Source organism: Furipterus horrens, unplaced genomic scaffold (genome assembly GCF_987537825.1).
Source record: "Furipterus horrens unplaced genomic scaffold, mFurHor1.1.pri manual_scaffold_6, whole genome shotgun sequence".
Lineage (NCBI taxonomy): Eukaryota > Metazoa > Chordata > Mammalia > Chiroptera > Furipteridae > Furipterus > Furipterus horrens.
In genome coordinates this window covers 90,118,027-90,143,468 of record NW_028327176.1, presented here as the reverse complement: position 1 = coordinate 90,143,468, position 25,442 = coordinate 90,118,027, and the positions used below count along the sequence as shown (strand labels likewise).

General features: G+C 40.5%; 1 protein-coding gene across 1 annotated transcript; it reads left to right on the top strand.

Annotated features, from left to right (window-relative positions):
* Positions 1 to 893: 893 nt before the first annotated feature.
* PXT1 (peroxisomal testis enriched protein 1) lies at positions 894 to 25,170 on the top strand. The gene is made up of 3 exons (XM_090280424.1): positions 894 to 1,063; positions 17,085 to 17,215; positions 24,541 to 25,170. Exons 1-3 carry the CDS (start codon positions 895 to 897, stop codon positions 24,643 to 24,645), a joined length of 405 nt encoding a protein of 134 aa, XP_090136550.1. The 5' UTR covers position 894; the 3' UTR covers positions 24,646 to 25,170.
* The last annotated feature ends 272 nt before the right edge of the window (positions 25,171 to 25,442 follow it).

Here is a 25,442-nt window from a genome sequence, read left to right as displayed (position 1 = left end):
TATATTTTAAGGCTTTATAAACCCATCCCACATACTTATAAACCATTCCCAGTCCCTTATTAACCTTTCCCACTCCCTTATTAACCTTTTTCCACACTTTTATAAACACTGCTTATGTTCTTAAACATATTCTACACTCTTAAACCTATGTAACTTTAGCAACATACGTATACAGTACCGCAAAATCCTGTGATATAGCAAAAAATCCGCAATAAATAATTAAATATAATATTTTTAAAAATCCCGCAATACAGTGAGGCTGCGATAAGTGAACCGTGATATAGAGAGGGACTGCTGTATTGTATAGCACTTATCTAAGGCTCCCGAAGGCCTCCCCTGTTACCTTCTTTAGTTGTTCTTTATGGTCTGACTTCTCTTATCCCTTCCTTTTCTTTCCAGTAACTGCTTAGATTTAGAAGTTAAAATAGAAAGTCAAATACTGTGATGAACCTTTAAGTTAAGAGAAGAGTCATTCTGGGGAGGAAACACACACAGCAGGTGTAGGACAAATAATGTATTCCATCTCCAACCCTCACCACCTCTCCAGGTTTTTTATCTGTTTTTCTTTTGGCTACACTAGTTCCTCTCTCTTTTTCGATGTGTACTAATCTGTACTGTTTCATCGACAGAATGTAGCTATTGAAGAGATAAAGGAAAACTGCTGGGAGATGAGGATGGGGGTGGTGTAGCAGATGTAAGATCTAAAGACAAACAACATGGACAGATGTTTATCTAAGCTGAAAAAGACCTTAGAGAACACCCTGTTCCGTCTTCCATCCAAATCCATAACCCTTTTATATATGGACTAAAGGTTTCTTGTATTGTTAGAACATCAATATTCCTCTAACGTAACAGATATATACTAAAAAGTACATTTTTCAACAGGGAAAAAACATGAAGAAGAAAAAAAATAATACTATTGTTTGTGAATCTAAAGAACTGAATCCCTCTTCCAAAGTAACAAATTGTTGCAAATCAGTGTGGGTGAAATACAGTTTTCAGAAGGCATACATGACCAGACTTGCCAGCAGCCAGCCACTTTCAGCCATGTCAAGGAACCCAGGTAAGATATTTGTACTGAACTAAGAGAAATATTATACTTAGCATGTATTTTTCTTGGTATTGAAGACACAAATTTGGGCATTAAACAGATTACTTAAATGTTAACTGTAAGAAGATAGTGGTAAATCTATTCATCAAAGTTCTATATGCTAAAAATCTATAACTGACTTTGTTCTTTGCTTCATGGTATTAAATTTCTTAGTTTCTATTTTCCCTGAATCACTGATGTGACAACTAATTAAGATGATCCTAAAGCAACTTAAATAGAGCAACTTTATCTTTTAAGAAAAATTTGTCTTTAAACTTGACCTAACAATGTCTGCATTCTTAAGAAAGGAATATTCAGTTTAGATTCCTTCTTCATTTTGCTAGTACAGGAAAGAATTGAAAGAAAGATAAACTTGAAATTTTGTTTTGCAAAAATTATGATTTGAAAATGTCCCAGACTGTTGGAAAATTAAAGTCTTAGGTTTTGAAGAGTATTATGGGTTTTTAGACAGTTAGATTAAAATATGTTAGACACATAAAAGCTATTATTAAAACTAATCTTAAACTATTCTCCAATTTTAAAAGAATCACATGCCACTGAGAAAGTGGAACTTTCAGGCATTGTGGTAGTCTCTGGCCACCATATCAAATATGGCATCCATTTTCCAGAAAGAACTCAATTGATAAATATTGAATTTTTCATCTGTGCAGGTGCCAACAATTCTCAAAGCCTGAGATTCTGTCACCTGTGAATAACAAGTATTTTCAATTAATATGTAATCCTACACTATAAAGTTCAACCTTTTAAAGGGCACAATTCAGTAGTTTTTAGTATATTCAAAGTTGTGTAATCATTACTATTCTAGAACTTAAATTTTATTGCAGACCTTTCCCCTTGTTTTCACAGTCACTATACCGCTTGCTACTCACAGATCCCTCTGTGAAGCTGATGCCCTTCCGAGGTGCCCTGTGGCGGTTGCCATATTTACCCCAAATGCTTTCCCAATTAGTTTCGCCTCAGAAGGAGAAACGGTGAAGAAGTAATAATGCCACTACCTTTGATTTATAGAGTAACAGCCCACAACCTAACCTACACGTTTGTTTTCGTGCCTAGAACTCTCGTTTTACTCCGTATGTAAAATCTTATTCGTGACGGGAATTGTAGCCTGGTGGGCCACCAGTGTGCAATGTCGGGTCCCCCCGTTTAGAGGTGGGAGCCCACAGCAGCCTTCCATTTTCCTAACGTACTGTCTGGCCCAAAAGGCAGCAGCGGGTTTCTCCCTCGTTTCATAATATAGCTGAAGAAATGGGGGCTGTGCGGACTGAAAGAGGCGGCGTGAGAAGAACATTGAGTTGTTATTTCGGCGACGAGAACGCCAAGGCGGGGGCAGTCGGAGGGGCCCGGCAGCGTGCCCCGCGCACCGGGTGGCCCCGCCTCCCACCCCGCTGGGTGTGTCTAAGGAGCGCGGCGGGCCGCTGCGGGCGCGGGAGACCGTGCGCGCCCCCCGGGGGCCACGGCGGGCCCACGTGACCTCCTACCGCCCAGAGCCCCCGGGAGCGCGCGTTTTCCACGCTGGGAACGAACACCGGGCTGTGCAGCGGGGCGCGGGGCTGCGGGGCTGCGGGAGGTCCGTCAGAGGGCCTGGGGGAAGCCCTCCGGCAAGCGACCTGAAAAAGAAAAAGAGAAGTCCCAAGTACTGCCCCAAATAGAAAACTCTTGGGAAACTGATTATCGAGAAGGCCCCCTTATTCCCCGAGTGGCTTTGGCCCTGGGCTGGACACAGGCTGAAAATGGAAATCACTAGCCATTGTTGGCTGAAAAGTAGCTTACTGAAGCCGAAATTCACCTGTTACTTTGGGGCAGTCTACACGTAGGAACAACTCTGGGGGAAAAGAAAGTAGAATTTTTGAATGGGGAACTTAAAGCCAATTTTTCTTAGAAAAGTTGAGGGGGTGGGTAGAATCTTGGGAAGTCCAGAGAAACCATCCTGATTTGTCATTTAAGGGAAATTAGAAACTGTTGGGGAAACAAAAATGAGTAAAAACAAAAAGAGATCTTGCCCACCTCTAAAAATGTAGTAATTATTGATAGGAAAGGGAAGAAGTTTTTTTTTTTTTTTTTAATTATATATTTCAATATATTTGTGTATGTATACGTATAACTAGCATAAATGTGATATATTACTGTGGAAGTCAGAAGAGAGTCCAGTGATTCAGCTGCTTTTTTCCTTTGAGAGTGCTTGGATGCTTATTTTTCCTTTCTTTTTTTTAAGGCTTACCAACTCTCCCTCTCCTCCTCCAGGAAATATTTTCTCTTTTTATTTATTCAAAAAAGTATCGTACTAGAGACTACTATATTCCAGGTACTGTGTTAGGTACTGGGGTGACAATGGTGAACAAAAATAGTCACAACCCCTTCCCTCCTGGAGCTACAGTCTGGTAAAGGGGGCAGATAGTGGTTAATTACACGTACCAAGGTTGAATACAGTATAAGTTCTAAGACGCCCTCCTTGCTATAATGAAGCTTGGACCTAGCAGGAAGGTTAGAGAAGGCTTCCCTCAAGAAGGAACCCTGAACCTACAGCTGAAGGGGTTAAAGGAGCTGAGAGTTGAGGGAAGAAGGAACAGCTTGTGCAAAGGAGTGCTGGCAGCCTCTCCCTTTCCAAAGACTGCCTGTTTCAACTATTCCCACTATTCTAAGTTCTTAGGAAGGAACTTATTACCTGTAATTATCGTTAGAGACAATATATATCCAATAGGTAAGTATACTAATATACCCATCTAATATGCTTTATCATTTCTGTTGTTTTACATAATAAAAACATGCAATGATTATAACAAAATGTAGACTATGATTTATCTTAATAGAAGTAAAAGTACTATAGTTATTCAAAGTGCTGAGAGATCACATTATTTTGGAAGACAAAAAAGAAAGGCACCTAAGAGACAGTAATTATAATGGGAGTTACTAATACTGAATAGCTTGCAACAGTGGCTGACATATTTTAAGTGCTGTCTAAGTGTTTGCTTAAAAACACATTTTCATGGTTGGAAAACTACAGAATATGAAAAGGCGTATTGTGAAAAGTCTCTCCCGCATTTTTTGTCTTCCATCTGCTCAGTTCCCACTCTCATCACTTCCTTTCATAGGCAACCATTGTTCTCAGATCCTTGGGTATCTTTCTAGAGTTTTTTTTTTTTTTATGAAGATATGAACAATTGTGAATACCCCCTCTTTTTAGACAAAAGGTAGCATATTAAATAGAGTGTTCTTGCTTGCTTTCTCACTTAACAGTATGATTTGGAGGTTTTTCTGCATTCTTAAAGAGCTTCTTTATCCTTATTTTCAGTGGCATAATATTTCATTGTGTGGATATACCATCATTTATTTAAAAATCTTCCTATTGATGTACACTTGAGTTGTTTCTTATCACTTAACATTGAAACCATTGCTATAACAAATAACCTTGAACGTATTTGCATTTGTAAAATTTGGTAAATAGATAGCTTGCCCCCTAGAGAGGTTGTACCAATTTATACTTTCACCATCAACTGTGGGAGTATCTCTAGGCTTTTGATGAAGTTCTATACCAAGACTTTAAAATATGTGAATGTGCCTTCTTGTTGCTATTTTACAACTTTAAATGAAAGGAGAGCTGCCTTAATGACAAACCAAAAGGTTGAGCTGTCATTAAATGTAAGAGAGTAGCCAACATTTTCATCTAACCCTAACTCTGTTTTCTGTTTCATTCCCTCCACCCTTTTCTGCAGCTGCATCTTTACAATCACAATCAACAGTATCTGTCGAGCACCTTCTCTGTGTAGGTCACTGAGCTAGGCCCCAGAGTTATGAAATAGATACATGACCTCAAGGGCTTCATCGTTAAATTGGTCAGGCATGCACAAACTATAAATAGTTATTATGTTGAGTTCCAGAATGCAAAACACACCTCTTGTTTTCAGCACACTCAATAGAGTTCCTTCCTTCTCTGCATCTCTTGTAATCTGTCTTCCTAATGCAAGCGATGTACTAGACTTTGTTATTTCCCAGGTGATATTGAGTTAATCAGTTAAATAGCTGCAAATCTCATTATGGAGTTGATTGGCACAGGCAGGGCTGGCCCTAAACTCTTTTTGAAGTAGGTGGCATTTGTTTGGAGGGTCTCCCAACTTGGTTCCCTTTTCTTCTCTCTGGCACCTTTTCTCCTAAGTGATCTCTCAGCCCTCATGGATGCCCTCACTTTTTCTCAGGTAATTGTTAAATAATCCTTGCTGGAGTGTTAACTAATCATTAATGTGGCTTGAGGTAAGGCTGCAATTTTGATCAAAGGGTCATACATTTCACTTACTAGTTAAGCAGTCTGTTTGGAAGCTTACCCTTGGCTGAGGTGAATGAATCATTGAGATCTTGTCCCTTCCCACCACATTCTATCCTCTCCCTCCTACTCTACTCTGTTGTGGGGCCCTGGAGCTCTGGGGGCCATTGTCCTCAGAGCTCCTAACTTTTAGACTCAGCTGGCAGCCCAGGCTCAGTAACATCTGGTGGTAGGAGAGGGGTGCTGTGGAGGGGGTTCCCATTGTCTTCTCCCAGTCAGCTTGCAAGCTGGCTGCCTCTCTTGTGAAAGGTTGTTTTTCCAAGTGTATCACTCTGCGTAAATGGCTGCCTTTTCCACTCAGGTTGCTGTGGTTCTTGCTAGTTGTCCAATGTATTTAAAAGTGTGGATTCAAGTAATGCTACTGCTTTTTTATTGTATTAAAATTTTTAATCAGAGCAGCTTACATGTTTATGGAAACAAATCTAGCATTGGAGAGCTTATGGTGAAAAGGATCTAAAGCAGTGCCTGACACATTGAAGGCCTGCTATAAATATTTGTTGAATGAATGAATGGATGAATGAATGAATACAAAGTCAGTATTCAGCCCCTCCCTTCCACCTCAACCCCATCCCCGTGCCCCACTCCCAGAAAGGTGACTCCTTAATTGGCAATGTTTTCTAGTTTTCTAGATCAGTAATTCTCAAACCTGGCTGTGTGTTAGAAGCACCTAAAGAAAAAATTTTAAAAGCCTATTTGTTGTTTTATTTCCAGACCAGAAAATTCTTCTTTTTTATTAAAGGCCTCTAAAATGATAGTCATGTATAGACAGAGTTGGGAAGAACTGTTCTATTTTCCTCTCTCTCTTCATTTATTTATGCCATGCATTGATTCCTTGACATGACAGAAGAGGGTCAGCTCATACCACACCCTCTCTTTTCATGTTTGATAGTTAAACTATTATTTTAATACCTCTGTTTTTGTCTTTGTAAACTTAAATAATGTAAACTCCTATATATTTATTTTGTTATTGATTATGCTGTTACAGGTGTCCCAATTTCTTTTCCCTTTGTTCCCCTCTGCCTAGTACCCCCCTTCCCTCCAGCAATCCCACTCCCCTTAGCTCATATCCATGGGTCGTGCATATAAGTTCTTTGGCTTCACCCTTTCCTATATTATTCTTCACTTCCCCCTGTCTATTTTGTTCCAACCGATTATGCTTCTTAATCCCTGTACCATTTCCCCATTTCTCCTCCTTCCCCCTCGCAGCTGATAACCCTCCAAATGATCCCCATACCTACCTATGATTCTGTTCGTGTTCTGGTTGTTTGCTTAGTTTGTTTCTGTTTTTATTTTTATTTTTTAGATTCAGTTGTTGATAGTTGTGAGTTTGTTGTCATTTTAATGTTCATAGTGTTGATCTTCTTTTTCTTAAATAAGTTCCTTTAACATTTCATATAATAATGGCTTGGTGATGATAAATTCCTTTAGCTTTCCCTTGTCTGGGAAGCTCTTTATCTGCCCTTCCATTCTAAATGACTGCTTTGCTGGATAGAGTAATCCTGGTTGTAGGTCCTTGCTTTTCATTACATTGAATATTTCTTGCCAGTCCCTTCTTGCCTGCAAACTTTCTTTTGAGAAATCAGCTGATAGTCTTATAGGCACCCCTTTTTAGGTAACTCTCTGCTTTTGTCTTGCTGCTTTTAAGATTCTCTCTTTATATTTAACCTTTGGCATTTTAATGATGATGTGTCTTGGTATGCTCTTCTATGGGTCTAGCTTGTTTGGGACTTTCTGTGCTTCCTGGAGTTGTGTGTTTATTTCTTTTGCCAAATTTGGGGAGTTTTCCTTCATTATTTTTTCACATAAGCTTTCAATTTCTTGCTCTTCCTCTTCTTCTGGCACCCCTATGATTCAGATGTTGGTATGCTTAAAGTTGTCCCAGAGTTTCCTAATCCTCTTTTCATTCTTTTCAATTCTTGTTTCCTCATTCTGTACTGGTTGACTATTTCTTCTTTATGTTACAAATCATTGATTCGAACCCTGGTTTCCTTCCCTTCATGATTGGTTTCATGTGAATTTTCCTTTATTTCACTTAGCATAGCCTTCACTTCTTCCCTTCTGTGTTTGCTATACTCAAGCATATCTGTCAAGTCTGTGAGCATCTTTATCACCAGTATTTTGAACTCTGCATCTGTTAGATTGACTGTCTCCCCATTGCTTAGTTCTCCCACTGGAACCTTGATCCATTCCGTCTTTTGGGCCATACTTCTCTGTCTCCTCATCTTGACAGGCTCCTTTGCTTGTTTGCCTCTGTCTTAGTTAGAGCTGTCATACCTGTCATGTTGTAAGTGGCAGAGCCTTAGTTACTCATTGATACAGGGTGACCCGTTTCACCACATTGTGGCGCTGTATGTGGGGAAGGGGTCTGAGAGAGAACAATGCTGCTTGCTCAGCACTAGCCCCTTTTCCAGGCACTTCTCCTACTTTTGTATGGGCCTGGCTCCTCTCTAGCTGTTGCCCTGGGTCTGCAGACATTCTAGGACCGTGGGGGCCCTTTAAACGAATGGACTCTACTGAGAGACTGGTAGTTTCTGCCTCCACTCCAACCCCTACTAGTCTGCACAGTCAGAAGCAATGAGGCTTTACTGTCCCCAGCGCTGGAACTGTGAGCTGTGCGGTCTAGTCTGGTGCTAGGAGTGCTCTCCAAGTGTCCCTCTCAATTTTTTAAAATGTTTGACTGTACTTTCTGCCAGCCTGCTGCTGCCACCACCATACCGCCTCCTTTCTGCCCCAGCTCCGCCCTTCCTACCTGTCTGAATGAGTATTTCTTCTTTATATCTTTGTTTGTTGGACTTCCATGCAGCTCTATTTTCTGGAACTTCTTGTTGTCTCTAGTTTTGAGGTAGTTGTATTTCTTCTTAGTTGTGGAGGGAGATGCAGCATGTCTGTCTAAGCCTCCATCTTGGCCGGAACTCTTCGTAAACTCCTATTTTTAATTTCATATATTTTCAGCAATATCAGATGACTCAGCATTTTATAAGATGAAGATACTAACTTTCCTGCTTTCTTCTCACTCAGCCTTCCACAACCTGCTATTTTACTTCTATATCTTCTTATTTTTCTGTGGCCAGAGTTGTTAATATTTACATTCTTTTTAAAAAACTATTTATGTAACCTCATCTGAGGACATGCTTATTGTTAGAGAGACAGGAAGGGAGCGAGAGATAGAGAAACATCTATTGGTTGCTGATCAGGGACAGAACCTGCAACCCAGGCATATGCCCCAACTGGAAATCAAACCCATGACCCTTCAGTTTGTGGGACAATGCCCAACCAACTGAGCCACACTGGCCAGGGCTACATTATTTGTAAAAAATTTTATTGATTGATTTTGAGAAAGAGAGAGGAAGAGAGAAAAAAACAAAACATGGATTTGTTATTTCATTTATTTATGCCTTCATTGGTTGGTTCTTGTATGTGACCCAATGGGGGACTGAACCTGCAACCTTGACATATAGGTATGATGCTCAAACCAACTGAGCTACTCAGTCAGGGTAATATTGACATTTTTACCTCCAGTCACAACTGACTCTTCCATACTTTGTCCATCAGTTGATTCTAAAGTTGAAAACCAATAACCCTGGTTCACATTATTGTATCTGTGTAAATATCGTCTAACACCAAGTCTAGCAGTAGTAGCTAAGACATATAATGTAGGGTTTTTTATATAACCAGGCACTTTATGAACATTATTGTTTAATATTCATTATAATATTAAATTCTTTTTTAACAAATGAGGAAACCAAGACACAAAGAAGCTAAGTAACCTGCCTAAGAACAGGAAATCAGAAAGTAATTGAGCCAAGGCTTGAACCTTCCCAGATGGGAAGATAGGATACATTTTTTTTTTTTCTTTAGGTGTAAGTTTAGGACCTTTGCCAGCTGTAAGGAGGATGCACATCAAAGTCAAATACATTTTTCTCTTTCTCTCTCCCTCCCTCTCTCTCTCTCTCTCTCTCTCTCTCTCTCTCTCTCTCTCTCTTTCTCTCTCTCTTTTTTGAGGGGTTGATGGTTGTTGTCAGCTCCTGTTATACAACTCTGATCAGCTTTCTTTTTTCCATTTTTGTTAGTGATTAATTTCAGCCACTTCAGCATCCCCATCTGTCTCAGCAAATGGCCTCATTTTCTGCTCCATGTACGACATTGATGTCATCAGGAGCAAACATACACACCTTCTTTCTCTTTGCTCTGGACTTCCTCATGTGAGCATCACAACTTACCTTCTTCTATTCTATTGCCAAGGAAGGTGAGATGCTTCTCCTGTCAAAGCTCGTCTTTCCACATGTTTTCATTCTTGTTCCCCCCAAACCTCTGAGTCTTTGCCTCAACATTTTGATCTACACTCTTGTCCGCTTTCCATTACTCCTGCTCTAATTTCTCTCCATAACCTACAAACCTGCTCAAGGCTCTCAACTTAGAAAATTCCTTCAGCACACCTCCTCTTCTTGCTACTTACTGCCTCTCTCATTCCTTCCTCAGGGTACCTCTTAGAAGAGGAGTCTGTACTTACTGATGCCAAATCTGGTCTGGTAGCGCAAATTCACACTTCACTTTCCGGCAAACTTTCTTTTATCTTTACTGCCTTCTCTTTGATTATACTTTAATTCTGGGTGATATCAGCAATCTTATTTTTTTTAAGATTTTATTTATTTTCAGAGAGAGGGGAAGGGAGGGGGAAAGGGAGAGAAACATCTATGTGCAAGAGATACATTGTTTGGTTGCCTCTCACATGCCCCCAATTTGGGACCTGGCCCACAAGACAGGCATGTGCCCTGACTGGGAACTGAGCCAGTGACCTTCTGGTTCTCAGGCCAGCACTCAATCCACTGAGCCACACCGGCTAGGGCACCAGCAATCTTTTCTAAAGGAGCAATTTGTCCTTGCTAAAAGACTTCAAGCCTTCCGGAGATTGATAAGTAGTTCTGCTAAGTTTAAGCAAATTACTTTGAAATTGTAATTCTGATTAGGTATTTTTAGGATTGAACATTCAACTATACCATATTTGATTGATTATGAGAGGGCCTGTCCTTTGAGATGGGGCAACTACTATTGATTTTGTATTTAAAAGATTTAAATAATCAAATTGATTAAATTTAAAGCACTAGCTAAAAGAAAGCCCTCCTAAAAGAAGCCACTTTCTTCAACTAACAGAGGAGGCTACATGACTTTGAGATGAAGCCTTGAGTTCTGGTGAGGTGGTTTGCCTCTGAAAAAGGGAGGCCATGTGTTTTCCAATCTGGAAGCAGATGGTCCAGCATGTGCAGGGGCCAAGGCTTCTAGTACCCTCATCCTCATTCTTGTCTACCTGTTGTATCAGTATACCAAAAATAAAAGGTTGTGCCAACTCCCTTAAACACTCTGGAATTTAGAGGTAATGGCTACCAGAAATAAAGTTTGTATGACACTGGCCAGGTAGCTCAGTTCATTAGAGTGTCGTCTTGATATACCAAAGTTGTAGGTTCGATCCCCAGTCAGGGCACATACAAGAATCAACCAATGAATGCCTAAATAAGTGGAACAACAAATTGATGTTTCTCTTTGTGTCTCTGTCTCTCTTTAATCAACTTTTCAAAACAAGATTGTGAGAACAATCACCTCCCAGTAATGATACAAGGACTTCAGCTGTGATTGCTTAAAATTATTCCTAGTCATATAAAGTACTGCAAACTTTAACACAGAGAAATATCATTTTAGGAAAAAACCCCATAAAACATTTTCTTCAGTTTAAAGTTAAGCCACATTTTAATTTGCTTCACATATGGGCTATACACTTCTTGTATGACCTTTTACTGTTTTCTGGTCTTTCTCATTGCCTTTTCTTCCCTCCCCCACAGGCTTTGTAGTTTCCCCAAATTTTCAACTGAACTGTCTCTTCTATCAAATCTCCCTATGCCCTGGGGGCTCCCCATCTACAGCTGTTGTCTTGCTCCCATCTAGGTACTCTCTAGGCCTATTGCACCGTCACTGTCCTGGGACTTCCCTTAACGAGGGTTGGATCCACCTTTTGCTAAGTCTTCTGTATTTTTTCTTGGTTTAGTCATACTCTGCTGTTTACTCTTTTTTACTGGACTACTTCCTCAAGGGACTTCCTAAGAAATTGTGTGTGGGAGACCTCTCAGTCCTTGTATATCTGCAAATGTCTTTATTCACATCTCACATGTTATTGATAGTTTAGCTAGACCTAGAATTCTAGTTTGAAAATAATTTTTTAGAGGACATTAATTGTTTTACTATCTTCTAGTATCCATTGTGGATGGGAAGTCAGCTGCCCACTAATCCAAGTTTCTCTTTGGAGATTTTTAGCATCTCCTTATGCTTGGCATTTTGAAACTTAAATACGTTCTACAGGTGAAGTTTTTATTTCCCTGTTTGTTGTCCTGAGCATTTGGTGGGCTTTTTTTTCCCCCTCTTTTCTTTCTTTCTTTCTTTCTTTTTTCTTTTTTGTGGGACTTTCTAATATGAAGTTTGGTGTCCTTTAGCTCTGGGAAACTGTCTTAGACTCTTTGCTCTGATAATTTCCTCTATTTCTCTCTTTTTGGGATGCCTATTAATTAGACACTGGTCTTTCTCATATTTTTCAACTTCTGATATTTTTTCTGAGTGATTTCCTTGACTTTAGTTTTTCGGAACATCAGTTGTATTTTTAATTTCAGAAATTATATATATATTTTAATATGAAAGAATTTTTTCTAGGATTATTCTTTTTCTCAGAGCATCCTCTTTTGTTTCATGGATGTGATATTTTCTTAAATCTCTCTAAACATGTACATTAGAATTCGGACACATTCTCTTCTGTTCCCTGAATTATGTCTGTTTTCTTTAGGGTTACTGTTTTGTTTGTTTATCTGGTATCTCTTATTCTGTGGTTCTTATCAACTGCCTGATGATAGTTTGTTATTTTAAAGAAATGTGGACTGGGTGGCTGGTGAGGTGTTTGGGACACCTATTTGGCTACTGTGAGTAGGACTGCTTGTTTTCCCGAGTGGTGCAGTAGCTAACATTTCTATACTATTTAGCCTGTTCTAGGCACTGTCCTGTGAATGTGAAATATATTAACTCAATCATCTCAACACCCCTTGTATGGGGTAGTTACTATGATATTTTATTAAGGTTTATATTCATCAATTGTAAGATATACCATGATTTTGTTTATTACTAAAAAGGTAAACAATGCTGTTGAACTATGACATACCACAGATTATAAATCACATTCTGATTTTGGAGGCACTAAAACATCTTAGAACTGATGAAATAATACATTACTATTCACATTTTACAGTTGAAAACTGAGGCATAGAGAGATTAAATAACTTGCCCCGGGTTACATAGTTTTATTTGCAGTGGATTTTTCATTGGAACTAAAGTGATCTGGCTTCAGAATTTTACCACTGAGCCTAACTGCCTCTCCAGGGCTCCCTGGTGAGCAGGGAGCACCTGGCGCACCAAGGGCTCTGAGTTGGGGGAGGGGAGGCTTTGGGGAGATGGGGGAGGGAGCTAGCGTTCTAGCCCCAGGTTCCTCAGAACAAAGAGACATATAATCCGAGGCACCGGCATTCATTAAGAAGCTTTCGCTTCCTTCATAAGATTTGTTCTCGTCCATTACAGAAGAGTGGTCTGGGTTTTATTGATTGATTCGTTGATTGCCTGATACCTGTGCTGAGTGTAGTGGGCAGGGATGTCAGGGGCACCAAGTGGTGCAGTTGATCCCCCATTGGACCTCCAGTCGGTGGCGTGTCTCCGTCTTCCAGCCTCGGGGTCTTGGTGGGTAGATCGGCTTTAGTCCCAGCAGCAGGTTCTCTGCCTGGCTCGCTTGTTTATATCTTGTGTCACCTCCTTTCTGCCTTTCACAAACATGTATAGGTCTCTCTCACCTGCTATTGACCTTGCTTTCCATTCTCTGCATTGTTGTGGTTTTACTCTTTTCTATACTTTACTATTGGGTGGGGTTTTGGAGGGATTAGGAGAAATGGAGAGGCCAATGCTTGTGCTCAGTCTTGAACCAGAAGTCCCTAGACCTTTATTTTTAGTAAGCCCAAGATTATAAAAGGATGACCACTATATGAGAAAATAAAATATTCACATTATAACTGGCAGTGGAAAAGCACTTATAAAACCTTAAGTACATGTTTGCTGAAAAGTTTCCCTAAATACAGCCTGAGGGACAACTGGTCAAAGTCAGGGCTCCCATGTACAGCAATGTTTTTAAAGTTCCATTGCACTGAGGTATTATTCTTACAAAAAGATTGACCCTGAGATTACTTTCCAAGTTCCCCACTAGGCCATTAGGTTATAGTTTGATTTTTCAGAACTCTGCATGGACGTATACACATTCATACAACTTTCCAGCATAAAACAAGATACTTTTTTCCTCTGGATATTAAAAATTCAATACCTGGAAAATAATACAGAGTTTTGCTTTTTAAATTTCACTCATTTTAGTGATCTTATCACAAGACTTCTCACTTCAATATATTATCACTTCAGAACTTTGATTTAATAACTTATTTTCTGTTATCTTATAATATGGTGGCATAGCTATTTTACTGTATAAATGTCTGTAGGACAGATACACCAGCTCTCTTTAGCAAGCAAATAATTCCATGTATAGGTTGAGTACAGCAGAGCTCAATCCATTTTGCATTCAACTTTTATTAGGAATGGATTAATGACCAAAAGCAAAAATACAAGGTACTAGTATCATGGAGTTAATTATTTTAATTTTATTTATTTATATTTGTAGAGAGAGGGGAGGGGAGGGAAAAAGAGGGAGAGAAACATTGTCTCTCTGTTCTTTCTCAGTCATTTTTGTGGGTGTTTTTCCTTTGTTTACGTTGTTTTTTAAGTTTTGCCAGAGAAGGAAAACTCTGACTCCAAAAAACCTCCGCTGCCTTGCGGCATACCTCTTCAGGGGAAAGGCTAGGGGAGTAAACCCCGACAGAAAATCCGGAGCCGGAGTCCCTAAGGCGGTTTGACGTTGTAGTCAACACCGGCAACTCCTGCGGCGCACCTGAAGCCAAGCTGTATTGACTCCGTCTTTCCCTTGGACCCTTCAGCTGCGAAGAGAGGGGGGGTCTGCTGCATGGGCAACAGCAGACCCTCCATATCACCCTGCCCAGGCTCTGTAGCTTCAGCTTCACTGGAGAGGACACTCCAGCGTCATCGCAAGATGTCGATTCAACACGGGAGGAGACAGATACCGTGTCACTCCCGAGTCGGACTGCACAGCCATTCTTGGCGGTGCAGATAGACTCTTAAGAAGCTACACCATCGTCTCTCGAGACGGACGGCTGCCGCCGCCGACGACGTTGTTTACAATCACTCTTATCCAGAGGTTCTGTCATCAGCTATACAAACTGAAATATCTTATTCACTTTCCTGGACTCTTATTGAGTAAATGAATGAACAATGACTTTTCAGTCTTTAAATTTTGACATTCTGTGCTTCAAATATTAACCAGATGCCTGCTAAGATGTTTTACCGATACCTTAAATTTATGAATGAACTCAAATTTTGTTTTTTCTCTTTCTACCCATCTCATCTGCCTTCCACGCCTGCCCTTCCCTGACCGGCATGCTGTGTACAGGCTGATGATGCCGTCACCCTTCCAACCTGCCAGGGCTGGAAAAGTAGGAGCTTCCCTTTCCCTCACCTTCCCCAACTAATTGGTTACCAAATTCCAGAATATTCTGCCTCCTAAATGTTTATAGAATCTGTTCTCACCACTCCACCCCTGTTAGTACTGCTTCAGTTCAGACCTGTGTTTAAATCTTGCCTCTCACACTCGTTGACTTCATCCCCTGGGCAAGCCACTCAAGCATCTTATAAACCACTGTCTCCAAACTTGGCTGCAAATGGGAACCACCTGGAGAACTTTAAAAAAAGGACTGATGCTTAGTCCAACTCCCAGGATGATGATTTCATTGCAATGGAGTGAGGCTTGTGCATGGGGAGTTTTAAAAGCAACGCCCTTTCCTCCGTCAAGGATTCCAAGGTGGAGTCAAGATTGAAAAGCACTCTCTAAACCACAGCTCTCTCATCTGTAATATGGGGATAAAATGTCCTCATGGGGGTCATTGTGAGGGAGTGGTCAGTAAACTAATGCATGCATGGCCTGGCATGTGGTAAGCATGTTAGTGTTAGACAACTCCTTATCATCCCTTCTTGGGACTTCTCAGTAGCTTCTAAACGCTTTCCCTGCCTTACTTAGCATTTGCCACTCTGATCCCAGAAGGAAATAGTTGGAAAGCAAATCTAATCATATTATTTCCTTCTTAAAACCCTTCAGTGGGTCTCTTGCTCTACTGGGTAAAGTCCAAGCCTCTTACTGTGCCTTCATGATTTTGCTCTTGTCTGCTCTATTAGCTTTGTCTCCTACTACTCCCTGCTTTTTAATAATAGCACCACTTCGAGTTTGTGCACAAAACCTCTGTCACACACACACACACCCCTCCCCCCCGCCACCCCGTGTCTTTGCTCATGTGATCCTTCTGTCTGGAACGTTCATTTTGCCACTCCCTCCCAGCTGGCTCTGGCCCCCATCTCGGTCTTTCTCTCCTGGCTAATTCTTATTTATCCTTCATCCTTCAAGACTGAATTGCGTATCATCTCCATTGAGATGTCTTCCCTGACCTCTGTGCAGGCCTTGTCTTTACTATAACATACTGAATTATAGTTTGTCTCTCTCTCCTACTAGCCTCTTTGAAGACAGGACTCTTTCTCTTGGCACAAAACTTGAAAAATCAAAGTCCTTAAATTTTATTGGAACAAAATAGGTGCAAAGCAAAACTTGCTATACTTGTGAAGTCATGTGTGCGTCTACTTTAGCCCAAATTTATTTCCTTCTTCTCTGAATTTCTAAAGCACTTGGGAATTGTTTCATCCCTAGCCAGTGTGATGTGAGCAACTTAAGGACAGAAACCTTGTCTTTTAATTTTTTATAACTTCCCCAAAGCACCCAGCACAGTAGCTGGAAGCAAATAGCACTGGGAAGAACTCGTTCAAGGATAGTGGGTTAAAAAGATGGAAAAATCTACTTTAAAAAACTGTGCAGATCCAGACTTACCCCATATAATGACTGTCAACCACACTTGGTTTTTGAGTTCTTGAAATGTGGCCAGTGCAATTAAAGAGCTAAATTTTAAGTTTTATTTAATTTTAATTAACTTTAAAAACTGATACTTGGCTTAATTGTTGGAAGACTTTCATGTTTGAAACAACTTGAATATATGAACCTACTTTTTAAAATGTAAACTTTGTGAAATCTAAATACAGGTCAAGGTTTTCCAATGAAAAGTTAGCTTGTGAATTGAGATGTGCCATAAGACTAAATTAACATTAGATTTTAAAAGCTTAGGTATATAAAAAGAATGCAAATCATATCACTTATAATTTTATGTTGTAATGATAATACTTGGGATATATTGGCTTACGTAAAATATATTACTAATTAATTTTATCTGATTTCACTACTAGAATATTAAAAATTAATATGTAGCTTGAATTATATTTGTATTGAACAGAACTGATCTATTCCAAAACAAGACTTTGTTTTTTGATCATCATTATTTCATTGTCTAAGACAGATTTAGTAACTAGTGGTGAGTAACTTCAAAGATAGTTAATGGAATATCTCTCTTGGATTCTTTTCTCTTAATGCAGATCATGATTCTCCTTCTCAGCCCAAGGAAAACGGCCTCGGTGAGAACCATCACCAGGAGGAAATAATCCACAAGTTGGCCATGCAGCTGAAAAACATTGGTGACAGCATCAATCATAGGATGGTTCAAGAGGTAAGACCTCAGTTTCTCCAGCAGGGGCCTGCCAGGCAGGAGAAAGAGCAGACAGAACGATGGCTGCTAAGTGGCTGGAATGACCAGGAATCAGCAGAAAACATGGGTTAATAATGTCCGGATTACCAAACATTAGACCTGAAAATTGTGAACCTGGTTCAAGGTCAGTATTTGACCTCACACTTGCCGCTCGAACTATGGTCCATGGCCTAGGAGCCTCAGCATCACTTAGCAGCTGGTCAGATGTGCAGAATCCCTGCCCACAACACTGGAATCACAATCCATTGTACCCGTTTACACACACCCCAGAGGATCTGCGTACACATTAAAGTGTGAGAGACTTGGCTCCACACCCTTGAGCTGGGATGCCTATTAGAATCACCTGTGGAACTTGAAGAATTACAGATGCCTGGGCCCCACCTTCAGAGATTCTGATTTAATTGGCATGAGGTGTGGTCTGGACGTCAGCATTTTGAAAGCTCCCAGGGTGAATTGAATGCTTAGTCAAGGAGGACAACCTGTGCTGTAGAGTGTAGTAATTCTCCTGAACCAACCCAGAGGTCTGATCTAAGCCCGCTCCCACCGATCTCTTCGTTTCTCCTGATTATCATAAGAGATAACAAGGGAAAACAGGAAAGAATAATGATTACAACTTGAAATGTTAGCGGTGATGAAGTCCACAGCCAACTTAATTTTCTGCAGAGCAACCTGTAGTTGGCAGCAGGGAGAGAAGGATCAGGCAGGGCTCAGTGAGAGGAGGGGTAGCTGCCCCTCAGGGCCCAACTTCTTGCCCTTAAATTCGCCTCTCCTGCGATGACTGCGCTCATCCGCTGCTGCAGCCACCACGCTGGCTTCAGGGAGTGCCACACCTTCTTTCACGTTCTGGTCCAAATATGGACAATATGTAGCCTTTCCCTCAAAAAAGCATTCCCTGAGACAAAATATGAATGACGGGTCGCAACAACACTACTAAGAGCAAGAAGGAAACAGGTGACATAAACACAAAACCAGATAAAACATTTCATAGACCACTTTCATTCACACAATACTTACTGAACTCCTGCCATGAGCCAGGCTCAGTTCCAGGCACTGGTACTAGAGCAAGAGCAGGACAGACAACAAGGCTGCTCTCACAGATGTCATCATCAAGGGGGAGACAGACGACACACAGACGAGCCACTCAACAGTCCAGTCAGACAGGATGCTGACTCAAATCTGGATTAGAAGATATGGAGTGATGGAGGCGGATTTTAGAGGGACACTCAGGGATGGTGGTATCTCTGGGAGAGGGGTGTTTGAGCAGAGACTGGAAGTGGGCGAGTGAGAAATGGCAATGCGTGGGGCAAAGTGTTCCAGGCAGAGGGAACAGAGAGTGCAAAACCCTTGTTACAGAAACAGGCTCAGGGAGCAGCAGGAGGCCAATGGCTGGAGTGGGGTGAGGTGAGGTCTGGGAGGTGGCCTTGGTCTCAGAGGCGGTGGTAGGTGTTTGGGTTTTATGCTAAATGTAAGGGAAGCTTCTGGAGCAGGAGAGTGTCAGGAGCTGATTTACATTTAGAATGGAGACTGGCTGAGGTGGAGAGTAGGCTGTACGTACGCAGGGGCTGGCGAGGCAGAGGCAGAGAGATCCCCCAAAGGCTGAGACCAGCACGTAGCGGTGGAGGTGGTAAGAAATAAGCAGTAGATTCAGGATGAATTTTAAAAGTAGAGCCTGCAGGATTGTCTAATGAATTGGATGTGCAGAGTGAGAGAGGAAGAATAATTTACTTCACTTCAGTGGTTTTGTCCTGAGCACCTGAATGGATGGTAGTGCCATTTACTGAGATGGAGAAAACTAAAGAAGAGATTTGGGGAGAAATACGGAGTTCTCTTTGGGATATGTAAGTCTGAAGTTCCTATTAGACAAGCAGATTGAGATGTTGTGAAGTGGAGTCGCAAGAACCAGACTGGAGTTAGAGGAGACAATGAAGCTTAAGATAAGATTTTGGATTATAAAGTGTTGCTTTCTCCTTGGGTTCACAAGATTGATAATGACCTTGCTCCCAGCCCAACTCTATTTGGAGGATAAACTAAAGCTATGTAATAATAGCTAGTGCTTAATGGGGGCTTGCTGTTTGCTAAAGGTTTCATTTGCATTGTTTTATTTAATTCTCATAACCACCAATGAAGCTGAGGCTATTACTGTTCTCACATTTCAAATGAGGACATTGATAACTTGGAGAAGTTAAGTAACTTCTCCTAGGTTACACAGTGGGTGGGTTGCAGAATTAGGACCTGAAACCATGTCTGCTGGTTCCAAAACACACACCACTCCCATACTGTCTACTCTTTGACTCCCTTTTCTCCCAGGGGCCACCCCAAGAACTTGAGGCCCAGAGAAGGTGGGTGTGCCTTTCTACCTTTACAAATTTTCTGTATAAAAAGCCTTTCCCTCTGGCCTCAATGGATAACCACCTCTGAATATATACCAGAAGCTTCACATACATAGAGGACTTATTTACACAAGGGCTCGCTGCTCACTGAATCATCGACTGTGGTGTAATGGGTTAAATGTGCTGGTTTTAGGGCCCCAGTACTGGATCCAGAGTCTAACTCACCACTATGTACTGTGTGAACTTGAGCAAGTTACTTAACCTCCCTGGATCTCATCTGTAACATGGAGATAATAATAGTACCTACCTTATATGGCTGTTAAGAAAATTAAATGAGAGAATCTATGTAAATCACTTAGAACAGAGTCTGACTCACAGAAAATGATCAATAAATGTTAGCTAAACAAACAAAAAAAAAGTTAATTTTTTTTGTCTTTGATCTTTCAGTATTTGGAGTTGAATATCTCTTTACTGTGTATCATTTCTTACAGCACACTCATGATATGCATTATTTTTCTTCTAGGTTACAGTTTCTTCTATGGGAAAGTTTTCACTTTTCATTCTGGGTAATCCTGGTAGTTCAACTATACTGTTTCTTGGTCAGCTAATTCTGTATATTTATGGGTCCTGCTAATACTTTTCTCTGAAAAGGAGAGATCAGAGTAGGACAAATCACAGCCAACTGTTTTCTGTTAGATTCAACCCAATCAAAACCTTTTCCATTCGCCTCCTTTTTTTTCTTTCCTGTATCTTTTAAAGTTATAACTTACTTATAAGTCTTAAATTTATCTCTGCAGCTGAATAAATCAACACTGAATGGTATCAGCTTTTCTTTCTTTTTAAAAAAATATCTTCATTGCAAAATAAAATTTACATACCACAAAATTCACCCATTTCAAGTGTACAATTAATGGTTTATCGTGTATTCACACAATTGTACAACCATCATCAAAATCAATTTTATAACATTTTTATCACCCCAGAAATAAACCCCAAACCCATTGTAGTCACTTCTCATTTTCCCCATTTTTCCTTCCAGCCTCACCAATCTACTTTTCATCTCTATGAATTTGCTTATCCTGGACATTCCATAGAAGTGGAATCATACAATATGTGGCCTTTTGCATCTGGCTTCTTTCACATAGCATAATGTGTTTCTTTCTTTCTTTCTTTCTTTCTTTCTTTCTTTCTTTCTTTCTTTCTTTCTTTCTTTCTTTCTTTCTTTCTTTCTTTCTCTCTTTCTCTCTCTCTCTCTCTCTCTCTCTCTCTCTCTCTCTCTCTCTCTCTCTCTCTCTTTCTCTCTTTCTCTCTCTCTCTCTCTCTCTCTCTCTCTCTCTCTCTCTCTCTCTCTCTCTCTCTCTCTCTCTCTCTCTCTCTCTCTCTTTCTTTCTTTCTTGAGAGAGGAAGGGAGGGAGAAACAGAGGGAGAGAAACAAGGATAGATGACCTCTTGCACATTTCCCGATTGTGGATGGAACCTGCAACCCAGGTATGTGTCCTGAATGCGCATTGAACTGCTGCCCTTTCACTTGGCTGAACAACACCCAACATTATGTTGGGCAGCATAAAGTTTTTCAAGGTTCATTCATGTTGTAGCACATGTCAATCTTCATTTCTTTTATTTGCTCAATAATATTCCTTTGTATGTATATTTCATAGTTTGTTCATTTGCCCATCAGTTGATGGACATTTGGGATGTTTCCACTTTGCTATGAACATTTGTGTACATGTTTTTGTTTAGAATATGTTTTCAGTTCTTCTGGGTACATTCCTAGGCATGGAATTGCTGTGTTATATGAGAACTCTATGTTTAACTTTTGGAGGAACATCCAGACTGTTTTCCAAAGTGACTGACCTACTTACCTTCCCACCAGCAGTGTACAAGGTTCTAATCTCTCAACATTCTTGTCAGCATTTGTTATTAACTCTCTTTTTGATTGTAGCCAGCCTAGTGAGTTTGAAGAGGTATCTCATCGTAGTGTTGGTTTGCATTTCCCTGATGGTAAATATGCATCTTTACATGTGCTTCTTGGTCATTTGTGTATCTCTTTGCAGAATGTTATTAAGATCCTTTGCCTATTTAAAAATTTGGGTTAATTGTTTTTTATTTTTGAGTTGTAGGAGTTCTTTATATATTCTAGATGGGAGTTCCTTATGAGAAACATTATTTGCAAATATTTTCTCCTATTCTTTTCATGTTCTAGATGGTATTCTTTGAAGCACAAGGTTTTAATTTGATGAAGTTCAATTTATTTATTTTTGTTTCTAGTGCTTTTGGTGTTATATGTAAGAAATCATTGCCTAATCCAAAGTCATGAAGATTTACACCTATGTTTTCTTCTAAGAGATTTGTAGTTTCAGCTCCTACATTTAGGTCTTTGATCTATTTGGAGTTAATTTTTGTATGTGGTGTGAGTTAAAAGTCCATCTTCAATTTTTTGCATGTGGGTTTCCAGTTGTCCCCGCATTGTTTGTTGAAAAGGCGATTCTTTCCTTGGCACTCATGTCAAAAATCAATTGACTGTAAATGTGAGGGTTTATTTCTGGACTCTCATTTCTATTTCATTGATCTATATGTCTGTCCTTATGCCTGCCCTAACTTTTCTTGCGGCATTTTTTAAAGCTGGCTTTGACCAAGACTTTTAAAGATATCTTGCTCTTTACCACAAATTTGCCCTTTAGAACACTTTTAAATAGACCACATCATACTTTAAAAATAATTTTAGAAATTTCTCCTAAGTCTGGCTCTAAAATGCTGCAAGATTTACTATGCTGCTTCCAGGCCTAAGTCAAGCAACTTTAACAATTTCAAATCTGGCATGGTATGTATAGTCATCATTTCTTCACCTTTTGAACTCTGTTTAATCAAGTGGTCATATTGATTCTCCAGATCCCTTCCTGCTTTTGATATATTTAGAGAAACTTCTAGGTTTGCTCTTGGACTGCCCTTGCAGAAGCTCACCAGGCCGTGTTTTTGTCTGCTGGACCAGTTGCCCTTGAGCTGCCACACATCTGCTTTCTTGTTCTTTTCATGTAAGCAAGCATTCTGTATTTTCAAATAGGCCTGATTCTCAAAATAACATCTGTTTTGCTATTTAGTTATACAGGATTTTGGTTCAAGGACCTCATCTTTTTTTAAAATCCAGGGCATGTTATTTTCATAGATATGAAGTGTGTTTTATAATAGTCTTCCCATCACTTTTAGGATCTTAAACATGTCTTTGAAAGTTTTCTCTGCAGGAAGGACTCTTTCCTTCTGGGTTCTAGAAACTTTCCCCTCCTTGTCCCTAGTGGCAACAATTCTGTGGTTACCTTCCCTGGGTATTGTACCACCCCCTGTGGTCCCCTCCCCACTTTGCAGATAGTCACATTATTGGACCCTCTGGAATTATCCTAAATTGGAGTGTACCATCTGTTTTCTCTGGGACGCTGACTGATACAGTAACACATAGGGAACTTCTAGGTTTGTTAGAAAGAGGGGAAGGAAAGTAACATTTATCAAACAATTTCTTCCAGGTACTATTTGAAAATATTCTCAGAGGGTGGAAGGAAAACAGAACCTTAATTTAATTCTCCCAATAACCCTGTGAATTAGCGGTATAGGTATTTCAGGACAAGTAGTTGAGGTTCAGAGATATTCAATAACCTATCCCAGGTCACTTGGCAACTAGGTGACAAAACTGGAGTTTAAATATACGAGCATCTGACTCAGGACTCATTTTCTTGTCTGTGCTGCTAGAAGGAAATTCATTCAATTTTCCTAACTGATATCAATTATAAAAGGGGAAAAAATCCTTTAGTGATTCCCAGTTACTGACAAGACAAAGTCTAAATTTCTTAACCTGCTGCTAAAGATTTATCATTCATTAATTTATTCAGCTAGTAGTTGCTGAGTACCTAGTGTGTGTCAGGCTCTGTTTCGGTACTGGAGACATGGCAGTGATCAAAGGGCCAAAACTCCCTGATGTTGTGGAGTTTATATTCTAAAAGAGAGACAAAGAATAAATGAGTAAGTAAGGTATATAGTTTATCAGACAGTCATAAATATTTTGGAGATAAATAAAGCAAGGAAAGGGATGAGGAATGTGCAGGATTTGCAATTTTGAGTGGAGTTTAAGGGACGGCTTTGCTGAGAAGGTGACTTCTGAGCAAACCCTGACACAGCATGGGGGGTGGGGGGTTGGATTTCCAGGGAGAGCGGTGGAGACAGGCAGGTTTGAGCACAGCCAGGAGGCCAGTGTGGCTGAAGCTGAGTAAGGGAGAAGGTGGTTAAAGGTGTGGGCAGAGGTCCAGGTTGGCGGTAGATTAGGTAGGACCTTCAGGTCACCGTAAGGACTTTCCTTCTGAGTGACGCTGAGCCATTGGAGAGCACTGAGCAGAGGAACCACATTTCAACGTCACCTGAGGCTGCTGTGTTGAGAACAGACTGCAGGAGGAGGGGCAGGGACAGCGACAGGGAGAGCCCTTTGTATGAGACCCTCAGCCTCCTTCTCTGCATGCTCCCATATCAACAGTGGCTTTTACTTACGGCTCCTCAAACCTGCTGTGCTCCTTGTCACCTCTGACTTTGTTCCTATTCACTCTCCTCTCCACCCATCTAAGTCTCCTCAGTTCTTCCAACCCCAAAGCAAACTTCCTCGCTTCTTTGACAGGACTAAGCAAGTGCCCTGGGAAGCCAGGGGAAGCGGCCATCCACCCTGAAAAGGCGGTCCCCATTTGCTCACAGTTAAGATGGGAAGACACGTCCAGAGGAAAGCCTCCCGAGGCAGTGCAGAGTCTATGGACATTACTAAACAGACCAAGATACTCTCCTTCAGCTCATACAGTTCATAAAGCAGCCCAAGAAGCTTGTTTTTCTAGCATTGATTAAATTGGTATTAATACTGAATTTCTACTTTGGATTATTCTACTGCCTTTTTAATAAAAGAAAAACCTCTGTCTTTCTCTTTTTGAACAGGATCTTCAATGGGAAGGCAGAGATGCACTGGCTCATTTCGTCCTGGTTTTCTTTGGAGGAGTTCATGAGCTGCTGCGCTTTCTCTGGAATGACCATTTGATGTAAAAAGAATGTAAATGCCAAGTTCTGTTTTCCTTCTACCCGCTGAGAAACATGAATCCCACCTTCACAGAAGAAGACCCTTCCCTGTGTCCCTCTCTTTTTACCCATCACTGTCGGCTTATGCCTGCTTCCTTAGAGAACTGCGGACTCACTGACCATTTGTCTGTTCAGAGCAGCTGGCCGGGAGATGTCTGCTGTTGCCTCCTGGTAGAGCCCAACGTGTGCTCAGGAGACGCTGTGGGTAGTCTCAGTGCTCCTTGTAAGGAAATCTTGAGCATTTCCTTCTCCAAGGGACACTGAGCCTCGTCCTCAAACCAGATGTCACAGAAATGGGTACATTCTCCTGGGCCTCTCCCTGGCCCCCAGCCACCTGTTGGCCCCACTCTTGGTGCTCACGTCTAGATCCCCAGTGTTCATTCTTCTTCTGTCTACCTCATATTCCCATTCCCCCCTTTAGAACTATTACAGATAGTAAGAAAGTTTATTGTTATAAATTATAAGTTCTATATGTTTGAGTTGTTTGTGAGAAAAGTGTTATGTAAAAATAAAACATTATTTTATTGAGCATGAAAACCTATGCATATTTCTTTTGTGAAAGAGGGGTTCCACTTATTCCTGCTCATATGGGTTCATAATTTCATAGACTTAAATCCAAAGGGAAGCATCTCCATTTTTTCAGTCTGCCTCATGCAACGTCTACTTATTTCCATTACCTCCTAGGTTTTGGTTCGCTGACATGAAACAGATCCTTAAACTTTTTAATTTCTTTAAAACAATTTTTTTTAATTTACTGATTTTAG